Consider the following 12,537-nt stretch of genomic DNA (forward strand, 5'->3'; position numbering starts at 1 on the left):
GGGTGTTGAGTTGAGAAGGATGGCGTGGATGCATGCCACTATATTTTCATCTGATGTGCAAGAGCGGAACCTAGATCTGCCCTTTGAGGGCATGGATCTCTTTCATTTGTCAACTGATGACGAGTTGCAAAGAAGGAAACCGCCAAGTCCTTGGCCCTCCTGACAAAGCCAGGGCAAAAGTCCTTCCCTCAGTCACGGGCAGAACTGAATTCAAACCCTGCGCTTTCACCGGCTTCAAGGGGTTTCGGGACCGAGGTACGTGGAGGCCTGACAGGTCGCCCAGCGACTACAGGAAGGACAGCAGAGGACTTTGCCCTGGTGTTTCCGCTCCCCCTCCTATGATTCCCCAGAGCATGTGTTTTTGGCAGCCAACTCGGTGGTTAAGGCCCATATTAAGGGGTTGTCTGGTGTTTTCCTCCGGTGCCTAGTCTGTAGCAGGTCTGGGACCTCGATGTGGATCTTGCAGCTTTGCAGCGCAAACCTTTTTGTGCCACTGGCCTCTGTGGATATCCGGCTCGTAATGCTAAAGACAGTTTGGCTGGTAGCTCTCACCTCTTCACGCAGTGTCAGCGAGCTGCAGGCGTTGTCTTCGTCTGAGCCCTTCACCACATTTCACACCAAAAAGGTCATCTTGTGCACTCACCCAATCTTCTTGTCAAAGCTGGTCTCTCCATTTCATCTGAATGAAAAGCTCTGCCTGCCTGTGTTCTTCCTGAAGCCGCAGTCAGTGGCAGAGAGGGCCCTACATTCCTTGGGCCTCAAGAGGGTGCTCAAGTTTTAACTCTTTCAGAGAAAATCCTTAACGAAGTCCGAAGCATTTTTTACTTTGGGGCGCGGGGGGCAATTTCTCATGGCTCTCAGGCTTCCAAGGCTTCTATCGCCCGTTGGCTGTTCCAGGATGTTTCAGAGGCATATACGGCCATGGGCAAGCTGGTCCCGGAAAGGCTTCATGCCCATGTGGTTTGGGCGAAGACCACGTCAGTTGCTTTTCAGAAACATGCCTTTTGGGATATCATCAGTAGGGCAGCTATTTGGGAGACACTGTCAGCTTTTTGCAAGCACTACTCCCTGGACACCAGCTCCAGGTGCGATGCGGAGTTTGGCCAGGCAGTTCTACGGAACCGGTTTGCTTCTTCCTAGATATGACTCACAGCTCCATCCTATGGTCTTGTTTGGTGGAATCGCCCACAAGGATGGAGGAAAGGGCATGGGAAGTATGAATAATTAAAGGTACTCATGGTAGTGAGTAGAGTACTCCTAGTCCATAGGCCCCTTTCCTCTATGCGTCCAACCCACTTTCCCCCCCGCTTGTATGCCAGGGGCTGATATGTAATGAGTGTAGTCAGGTATCTAAGTGTCCGATGTGGTCAAAGGGGACTGAGGTGAGGTGCTGGATGGTGGCAGAGACTCAGCGGTGAGTTGCCACGCCCGAGACCGCGCGTCCATACGGTATACTAAATTTGAAGGGGAAGCTCAATTTTTCACTGACAATGGTTCCAGCACCGTCCCCATGCTGGCAGATGCGCACAAGGATGGAGGAAAGGGGACTTTGGACTACGAGTACTCTAGTCACTACAGTCAATAACTTTAATTTTTTGAAGTTCAGTGGTTAATATACATTTCATTGTTTTAAAGCAGTTGAACAGGTTTTTATAAATGATACAAACTATTTTATTGAGTTGTGTGACATGGCAGCACAGTATTCTTTAATTTGCATTAGTACCCGGCGAGGATTCCAGCCGCCTTGTCCTCAGCGGGGGGGCGTGGCAGCCCCTCAGCCAATGAGGAGGCTGGAAGCAGGGCCATCCCCGCTCCGAGCCTCCCCGCGGCTGAAAGGCTGCCTTCGCCCCCTGCCGGGGACTCGGGTAAGGCTTTTTTTTTTTTTTTTAATTCCCTTTCCTCCCTCCTCCCCCCCCACCCCCACTTACCTTCTTGTTCCTGCTTCCCCGACGAGGGAAGCTTCCAGCCGTGTGGAGACTCGGAGCGGGGCCATCCCCGCTCCGCACCTCCACGTGGCTGGAGGCTTCCCTCGCTGGGGACGCAGGAATACGACCCTCGCGGCGGGGGCATTACCGACTCAGGTAATGCCCCGGGGCCTTCGTTAAGGCCCTCGTGCCCCAGGCATTACCTGAATCAGTAATGCCCCCGCCGCTCGGGTCATATTGCTTAATTATGTTTTCTTCCAAATAGTCCCACTTTTCCTTGTTTGGGTTATCAGCACTCTGATAGGACTTCTTTATTTCACAGCCACCCATTTTCTTATCACATCAATTGAATCACAATGTATGCAGTACATCTTTTTTAAAGTTTTTGTCTGCTTGTTGTGTGGAACAAATACCTGTTCACTTCTTTGTGGAACTGTAAATTGTATGCATTATAAAATGCATCCATTGTAAATAATTACTTCACCTTACCACACAGGTATAACCCAAGGGTCTTTTGCAGAGATCTCAAATTGACCTATGCCAGCTGTCTTCTGGCTTTTAGGATCACATTGTATGCACTAAAAGCAGTAGTGATATTAGGTGTAGAAGTAGGTGGTGACTTTTCTGCAAGGCTTGCTTTAATGGGGTTTTGAATTTTCATGTCCAACGGTTGGCTGCTTGCAGACAAGCCCCAAGCTAAGATTTTGCAGCTTGAGTATTTGAAGCTAGGATAAAATGATTTTAGGGAATAAAAAGTGTTTTTTCCGAATTCAAGTGAGTAAAAATACATCTTAACTCTAAAACAGATACTCTTTAGGACCATACTGCTTTGAACCTACTTGCTTCATTACAACTTAACACATTCCTCTAGAGACCAGGCAGAAATATTAGAGCTCCTTCCTGCGGCACTGCTCTGGTGGTACTATTGATCCAAACAGATCTGTGAAGCTGTTGGTGTGGAAGCAGAGGGTTGGCTTCTGTGTCTCAGATGTCTGATTTTTCCTGTGTTTTGTTAGGATTAGGGTTATTTTTACACCCATTATCTATTTTGATTGGAGTATAATAGTTTTTTGGTAGTACCAAGTGGCTGATATGCTGCTTATCTGTAGGGCTGCATGCAGATTATGATTGTGCAGTAGAAGAGAAAACGTTTACTTCTGCCAATTAAGTGGGAGAATACCATGCATGCACATCTATGGATAACCCAATAAATATTTGTGCAGCTTGCATGCATGCGCTTGTAGTCTAGCTGTCATGCCCCTAATAGCGGCGCATTTCCACCATTCATTTTGGTTCTGACACACTGTTTTTGGGAGGTGTGCTTGACGTTCTAGTAATTTGAGGCAGAGGAGCATTGCAGAATTGTTTTCGGAAGTATTAGATGTAAGCAGCTCTGACTGTAGCCTCCTCGCTTTGAACTTCTTGGTAGGTTGCATGGGCGCTGGTGTTCATGTTTCCTCTGTTTTCTTGCTTGTACTGATTAGCCTTCTTGCTTACCTGGATCCTGTTCTTTCTAATTCCTGTCCCATTCGTACTCTATCAATAGCTCCTACAGATTTCCTCTCGCGTCTCTAGTTGTCCTGCGGTTCAGTGCGAAAAATAACTTGTTTATCCAGCCATCTAAATATCTACAGCATCAGAGGGCTCTTCCCCTCTGATTTTTTGATACACCTTTGGTGGTGGCCTTGCTGCTCACCTTGTATTTTGATGGGGGCGGGGTCAGCCTGGCCACTCCCAGATATAGACCCTTCCTCTAAGACTCCAAAAGTAACACATTTTCTACGATGGCATTAAGCTACTGGCACTCTTAGTGGTAAATGAAAGTGCACATCTCGAGGTAATTTGAATCTAGACTGTAGTAGTGTCACCAAAGTGGTGTGTGGGAGCCAAAGAGATGGCTGGTTGTCTCGCTTCCTTCTTTGACTATAGATCGGAGACCCAGATTCTGCTCCAAAAAACATTACTTTTTATGCCCCACAATCCTGCATTGCTGGACATTCCCCTCTCCTGATGCACCGTATTTAGGTCTATAGAATAAGTTGTCGGGTTCAATAGTTAGAATTGGTACTTAAAGTGCTACGAAAATACAAGACTAAATGCAGGTTTGTAGTTATGGATGGCTGATGGCAGAAATAAGCTCAGCAGATTTGAGGTGATCATGCTAATATCGGATGCTGTCTGTAAGCCACCACATACAAAATATTATTTTGGAAAAAAATACAGCATATGTTTACGGAGTGCATGCTTTCCAAGGCAGTGTTTAGTGCGCTTTGCGCGATTGCAGCATGAATTGTGCAGGTGTGCTGCAGATTACACGTTTTGTTTGTGTATCATGCCAGCAGTTGGCAAATGGATAATGCTGATGCCATGCCCACACAGAAGCCAAACCTAGTGGCTTTGTCGGTGCTTGTTTAAGCTACCTTTCAACGTGTTGCTAGCTGAGTAACCTGCTTGGCCTATTAGCTCATTATGCTGAATCACCTCTTGGGGACTTACAGTGCCTGGTTACTTTGTGCGCGTAGTTGCCTGTACTGTTTGTTTTGCCATGGGCTGCACTGCTGATTGTGTTCTAATTTATGTGTGTTGCCTCCATAGATTCATTTGGCCCAGGAAAGGGAGACCTGAGTGATGAGGACGATGAAAATGAGTTCTTTGATGCACCAGAAATTATTACCATGCCAGAGTGTTCAGGACATAAGTAAGTACCCGTGAGGTTAATTATTTGTTCTCTGTATAAAGCTTACTGTATGTTGTAAACCCACTATCAATTACTTTCTGTTTGTTATATATATTTTCTTTTCTAGGTTTAGCATTAACAGCAGTTTCTTTAGTGGAATATGAATGAGAAGCTTTGTATTTACACATTTGTATTATACTAATAAACTCGGTGGACAGCACCCACAAATTAGGGCTTTTAGTGCAGCAATGTAACATTTGAGTGTGCACCCAGTGCCTCATTGGTCTGTATTCCTACAGACACATGTGTCAACTGTTTTGTTCAGACGCAAAGGAATACATCTTTGAGGGACCCCAATGATGCCATAGTCCCTGAATCAAGGTCGGGCAGTCAGCCAGTTGCTGGGATTTAAGGAATGAGTGCTATTCTAGCTTGACATTTCCATCTAAAGAATGACTTAGCAATGCACACAATGTCTTTGCCACAGCAACGGATTGGATTGCAAAGTAACCCACAATAATCTGTAAAATGTCAATGTGCGCTAGACACTTGGCCCGCCATTCAGATCTTTCCAAATCTGCCTCTCCAATCTTTTAATGCCATCAGATTCTAACATTATTTATTTATATGAATTTGTAAAGCGCACAACAGCCCGAAGGCATCGTGGCGCTAGTTACAGAGAGTGATCAAATCAGCTTAGTTACACACAAAACATACAGGCAAACTTATTGTACAATATTGTAAGGAACAGTTTATACAACACTTGGATAGGCTAGAAAGTGAGAAAGGGTAAGAGAGAAGAGTAATACAACTGCATTTTGCCTCGCCCAGCTGGCTCTACACATGACTTCTACTCTGCGGCGTGTGCACGCTGTGCCACACAACGCATCTGGTCCTTAGTCTCTCCTAATCTGACCTAGCCAAAACACAATTTAACAGTAACAGTGATGTTAATTCTTGCGTTATACTGTGGAAACCTCACCTAGCCTATCCGAGCAAGGGCTCCCATCATAGTACTCATTGTAACCGAACTGCATGTTATGCCTACTTTGTGTGTATTCTATGAAACTGTATTTTGTGTAACGCTTGGCAAACCTCATCTAGCCCCCCCTGCGGGGACTGCTCCTCAGTACTCACTTAGCTGAACTGCATGTTATGCCTACTCTGCTGAAACTGTATTTTGTGCAACGTTTGGCAAACCTCATCTAGCCCCCCCTGCGGGGACTGCTCCTCAGTACTCACTTAGCTGAACTGCATGTTATGCCTACTCTGCTGAAACTGTATTTTGTGCAACGTTTGGCAAACCTCATCTAGCCCCCCCTGCGGGGACTGCTCCTCAGTACTCACTTGGCTGAACTGCATATTATGCCTACTCTGCTCAAACTGTATTTTGTGCCACGCCTGTGAAACCTTCCTTAGCCCTCCCGGTTGGGTCTGCCACGTAGCACCCATTTAGTTGAACTGCATGCCATTGCATTCCGTGCTACTGTGATGTAACACACTGCAGCCTAGCCAACCTAGCTACAACCACTTCCTGCTTTAAGTTAGCTGAACTGCTTCTTGCTCTCTTAGTGGAACTCTACCAGTTTGTGAGATAGCATCAACCATCTTATACTCTACCCCTGTGTAACCGTACGTTAGCCCTTACTACGGCGCTATCTCCTCCCTGGTACTAGTCTACACTGCGACCTGACCTACTTGCGACCTCACATTCGTGACTAGCCACTACGCCCTGCGCAACCTACCTCCAGTAGTCAATCACTGCCACCGACCACCTCTCCCCAAGCTGCTTGCATTAGCTGTTGTATCCACCCTCTACCTCACCTTCCTCTCGGCTTCTGCACTTAACCGAAACTATGCCCCATCTCCCAACCTTCGCTATTGCATAACTACAACCATGGCTACTACCCCTCACCACAATAACCCATACCTCAAGAACCCCGCCCTGTGGCTCCAACAATTCGCTACCAGACCCACCTCGAACCAACCATGCTTCATCTTACTGAGGAACTCCAGACTTGGTTCAAGACTCGCCCATGCCTCTCACCACCACATGACGCCCAATCGTCATAAAAAACGCCCACAGCCTAGTGCTAGGAATGTCTCTTCTCCACACGTACCTACCACCCAAGCCAAGAACCCTGATACTAACACCATCAAAGGGGCACTAATTAACGCCCGATCCCTCACAGCCCGTGCACTTGATGTGGCTGATCTCATTCTTACTCATGACCTCGACTTCTTGGCTATCACTGAAATGCCTCAGGGCCTTTATTTTCTCTAGCTATTCCTACAGGTTATAACATCAATCCACACGACCGTAACACTAATCAATCCAAAGCAGGTGGCATTGCCATCATCCACAAAAACTCTCTTAATTTCCGTCTCTCCTCGGTGCATCAAATTTCCTCGGCAGAAGTGCTGTCAGTTAAATTTGCTCTCACCCGCAACCACACCATCACACTGCACCTACTTTACAGGCCACCAGGGCCCTTATCCACCTTCTCTGAAGATCTAACCAATATTCTGGCAGATAACACCAAAACCAATTCTCAAATCATTGCACTAGGTGACTTCAACCTGGGCCTCTGACCCTACTGACACCGCTGCCCTTGTGATTGACAATATGCTCACAACCCTAGGCTTTACTCAGCATATCAATAAACCTACACATTCCAAGGGTAGAAACCTTGACTGGATAGCCGACCTTAACTGTGAAATTAATGTGGAATCTAACCAACCTTGTGCATGGATGGACCATCACTTACCTTTAACATCCCTGCCAAAACCACTAGCTCCACGCCTGACGTCACACCTGCTATTCCCACTAGAAATAAGCACAACATAACCTGTGATAAACTCCTCCCTCTCATCCTACCAGTTCTTAATGAACAGGCACTCTCATGCACCGACCCAACTGTCCTCGTTGGCAACTTTAACCAAACCATGCTAAAAGCCCTCAACTACATTGCCCCATCTAAACTGAGAAAACCTAAACCTCGAGCTCACTTCAACTCCTGGTTTGCACCCCAGCTTAGAACCCTACGCAAAGAAAAACGAAACTCCGAAACACATTGGAAAAGCAACCCCACTGAATCTAATAAAGCCAGCATTATTATACCAACGCTAAATTACAAGGAAGCCATATTTCAGGCAAAAAAGACACCTACAACAAACGTATTAAACAAGCCAAATCCAATACCAAAGAGCTGTTCAGAATACTAAAAGAACTTGAAACCCCTGTCACTCTGACACTTGCATCAAAGACAGCACCTCATGCTCTAATATTCAAAATTCACTCCTTGGTAAGATAGCCTCCCTCCAAGCCAAAATTAACGACAAACAAACCAGTTTACAAGTCAATTCACAACCAAACACCTTACCAATAAAAAACAACCCTACCCCAGACTCTTTGACTCCCTTCAGTTTCTCACCCCTAACCGTCACTGAAGTGGAAAACATCATTAACAGCCTAAAACTCTCTGACTGCCAGGGGGACCTCTGCCCTGCGCCTATTAAGGAGGCTTCTCACGAGCTAGCCCCGTTCAGTACCACTTTCATTAACTCATCCTTCAGCACTGGGATCGTACCTGACAACCTCAAGGATGCCTGGGTTATCCCGCTCCTAAAAAAAAAACCTACCCTTGATGCTAACATACCTACTAATTACAGGCCCATCACTACGGTGCCTTTTTTACTAAAAATCCTTGATCGAGCGGCCTACTTACAGATTCAAGAATATCTTGAATCCAACAAACTTCTGGGACTTGGGCAATCTGGGTTTCGGCCGCGACACGGCACCGAAACTGCCCTTATCTGTCTCAACTCAAATTGAAGTCTTAAAACAAAAGGGTAAACTTGCACTTCTACTTCTCCTTGACCTCTCTGCAGCATTCGACCTTGTAAACCACCAAATACTGTTCCAACACCTTAAACTAGCTGCCCACTTCTCGGACAAAGCCACAGCCTGGATCAGTTCATTCCTGGACAACAAATTGATGCGGGTGTTCTCCCCTCTAGCATCACCCACACCCTCACATGTCACCTGCAGGATACCACAGGGATCGTGTGTCTCCCCCCCCTCTTTGTACAATGTGTTTACAAAGCCACTATTCAATATTCTGGATTATATGGGTGTCGCATACACCAACTATGCTGATGACACCCAGATACTCATCGCGATCTCAGGAGACCATCCAACTGACACTCTCTCTGTTAATGCTATTTACCAAGTCACCCAAACTTGGATGGTGCAACATGGACTCTGCCTAAATGATGAAAAGACAGAGCTCCTCATTCTCGGCTCTCATCAACGACTTACCAAACTAGACCCCGCATTTCACTCCTTCACCATTGATGGTAACGTTATTAAGGTGTCCAAGGAGACACAAACATTAGGGATCTACATCGACTCCACACTATCCTTGGCTAGACAAACTAATGCAGTCACTTTTGCAGCGGCATACACCTGCAAGCTCATCACAGCGAGTCGTCCTTTCTCATCACCAGCTAACTGCATCACACTTGCTAGGACACTTGTATCGATTATTGTAATGCCCTCTACCAGGGCACCAACCTTTGTAACCTAAACAAGTTACAAATTATCCAAAACAATGCCATCAGAGCAGCTCTTAACATCCCCAGGAACCAACATATCTCAGACACCAGACGTAATATACGCTGGCTCTCAGTCTCACAACGAATATCATTGAAAACACTTGCACTCACCCCCAAATACTTGTCCAATTAAGCACCCTGCTACTTGGCCAACAGATTCTCCTTCCACACCTCTGACAGACCCCGCAGAACTGCTCAGACTAACTGCCTCTCCATACCACGTTTCAACCTCCAAAGATCAACCAGGACCAGTTTCCCAGTAATGGCTGCCAAACTTCGGAACTCGCTGCCCAACCTGTTAAGAGCAGAACCCTCCTTCCAAAGGTTCAAAAACATGGCCAAAATCTGGCTATCTGCCCAAGACGCGCCTTTATCCACTCGCCAATCTCCACCTGTGCAATAGCCGCCTGCCTCATTCACTGCAAATAGGTTCCTGCTTTTCTTGTACCTGCCTGTATGTATATAATTGTAATTTAAATTGTAAATGTAATGTTCTGTTTGCCTTTGACCATGTTGTAACCAAGTGAGGCGCCCGGATGCCCTTGGGCCTGCTGCGCTTTATAAATAAAATAAATACAAATACAAGAGTGGATTAGTTGAAGAGGGCCGTTTTGAGGTTTTTTTCTAAAGGCAGTGAGAGAAGTTTCTGCTCTGAGGGCAGTGGGGAGCGCATTCCATAGCTTAGGGGCTAGATATGGGAAGCCTATCCCTCCTGCTTTGGCCCTGTTGATGCATGGTACAATGAGGTGGTTGGTGTAGCATGTTCTAGTAGGCCTAGTTGAGGTAGCTCTGGATAGTGTGTCTAAAAGGTATGCAGGGGCTGTAAGGATAATGCATTTGTGTGTAGTGGTGAGAATTTTTAGTGATGCAGCCTTTGACTGGGAGCCAGTGGACAGTCTTTCTTATTTGTGAGATGTGGTCTCTTTTTGGAATGCTTAAGGCTGCTCTTAGTGAGTTATTTTGGGTGATTTGAAGTTTGTTTTTTGTGGAGGTGCTGGATAGGAGCGCATTTCAATAGTCAAGCTTGGCCCCTATGGTGGCTCTTGCTACTGAGAGACAGTTGTCCTTAGTTAGGAAGGTTTTTATGGCATTAATGAATTTGGTTGTTAGGGCAGAGGCGGAGACAATGGCGCTGACCTGCTCGTTCATTGACAAAGTAGCATCATTGTGGACCACTAAAGTCTTAACAGAGGATAGGACTGGGATGATGCAGTTGTCAATTTTGAAGTTGGCAGAGAGACAGTCAAGTTTAGCAAGGGTGGACTTTTGGCCAAGAATAAGAATCTGTCTTGTCCCCGTTGAGGCATAGGCCATTTGTGGCCATCCATGCTTGAATGGTGGAGTAGATTTGCCGTAGGGCTGTGGCGTCTTGGTGATAAGAGCCTGTTAGTGGAAGGAGCACCTGGGTATCGTCAGCATAGTTTCTGTATGCGATCCCAAGTGCATCCGTCTTATCAAAAAGGGGCTTTGTGAAGAGATTGTATAGCGTGGATCTGTTTGTGAGCAGCCTTGTCTAATATTTTGAGAAGAAACGGGACGGTTGTTATAGGCCGGTAGTTAATAGGTTGCGAGTGGTCTAGTGTTGTGTTTTATTTAAAAGGGGGTGCACCCAATCCTCTTTAAGGCTGTTGGGGACAATGCCTGATTTAAATGAGGTGTTGATGAAGGCGGTCAGGAGCCGAGCAAGTGATTCAGCACACTCCTTAATGATTTTGGGGGGACATATATCACCCTTGCATTGCAATGGTTTATGGTGTTTGAGAATGTCAGGCTTCATCTTTAAGTGTGAGTTGGCGTCAGCTATTCGCCGATTTATACACTTTGGATTTGGCAGTAAAGATGGCCTGTTTGTACTTTTTTGCAGTTGTTTTGAAATTTTCTTTAGCGGCGTCACAAGGGTTAGACTGCCACTTTTTGAGCGCCTGCCATTTGTTATTACGTAAGGTTTGGAGCTCTTCTGAAAACCAAGAGTTTTAGTGGAAGGACTTTTTTTTTTTCCTTCTTGTTTTATAGTGGGGCAATGTTTAGCTCTGCGGCAGAGCTAAACATTACTCTACCAATCCATGTTTCCAAATGCTGGATTCTTCTCGACATTTCTTTCTCTGTCTTATTGCTTTCGGAGCAAAAGTACCCTGATTATATAGCCCACGCCCTTGAAATTTGAGCAGGTTTGAAGCTGATAAAATTGCCTGAATTGACCAGGTTAAAAGAACTATTAAACTTGTCCATCCCCCTCAAAGGTTAAGAGTTCTTGCATTTACCACACTCAAGATCTTCAGAGAAGGGCTTGCCTCTGAATTTCTCAAAAAGCCCACATCCTGAAGCAGGTAGATTTCCATATGAAAATGGGCCTGCACCTCTTCCCGACTGTGCTCCATCAAATGAATGCCTAAAACATATCAAAAGCAAAAACCTTCTTGTTGGAATCCCACAATGGGATGAATGTTCCTTGCAACTCCATGGTGATTGAGAAGGACCGAAGGGGTGCAGACCTGTGAATTTAAAGTGTTTCTGCATTGTTTTTGTAGAAAAAGTCCTAAATATTGAATCAATAAGGGTATGTTTCATTCAGGCCACTCATAACATCGGCTGCCGAGGCTTCGAAACTCCTCAAGAATGCATTGATTTTCTTCTTGAAGAGTCGGTAAACCGCAAAGCTATTGAACTCCCTGTAGTTGAATACTGTGATTGACCTAGCGCATATGTCACTGATGTTGTGGAAAGGGGGTCGGACAGCTTTGCTCATGTTACTCTATCTTTCTGCTGCGTGCAATCTTGTTGACAATGCACTATTGCAAAAAAGGCTCTCTGAGGTTGCCAATTGCTTTGAGGCAGCCACATCATGGATTGGTTCCTTTCTTGGGCCACAAACCTCAAGGGTATTGGCTGCGGGCTTAAAGGCACCACCTGGTTCCATGCCATGTGGGGCTTCCGCAGGGCTCATGTTTGTTCCCGGCACTTATCAATATTTATATGCACCCACTATTTGATATTTTGGACATGTCGGGGGTAAAATATGCTAACTGCACGAACAACACCCAGCTGATTTTTGAATTGACTGGTGATTATGACATAGACTCTTTGACAATCAACCATGTTTATTTGATTGTTCAGACTTGGATGGCCGTTAACTCCTTGGCTTTAAATGACTTCAAAACAGAGCTGCTCGTTATTGGGATGGCTCAGAGATGGAAGAAACTTGGCGAAAGGTATAAACAATTCGTAATTGCTGGCTGTAATATACCAGTGGGATCTTCTGTCAAAACAATGGGGTGTTGTGTTGGATTCCAATCTATCCATGAAGAAACAAAGACACCT

At 45.7% G+C, this 12,537-nt stretch overlaps 1 protein-coding gene across 1 annotated transcript in view; it reads left to right on the forward strand.

Annotated features, from left to right (window-relative positions):
* The window catches only part of OSBP (oxysterol binding protein), a 1,428,945-nt gene that overhangs the window by 507,809 nt on the left and 908,599 nt on the right, over positions 1–12,537 (forward strand). The window contains exon 5 of the mRNA XM_069628826.1: positions 4,521–4,623. Within this exon, the coding sequence (XP_069484927.1) occupies positions 4,521–4,623 (103 nt within the window). The remainder of the gene's footprint in view (positions 1–4,520; positions 4,624–12,537) is intronic.

Source organism: Ambystoma mexicanum, chromosome 12 (assembly GCF_040938575.1).
Source record: "Ambystoma mexicanum isolate Mex_15411 chromosome 12, UKY_AmexF1_1, whole genome shotgun sequence".
Taxonomy (NCBI): domain Eukaryota; kingdom Metazoa; phylum Chordata; class Amphibia; order Caudata; family Ambystomatidae; genus Ambystoma; species Ambystoma mexicanum.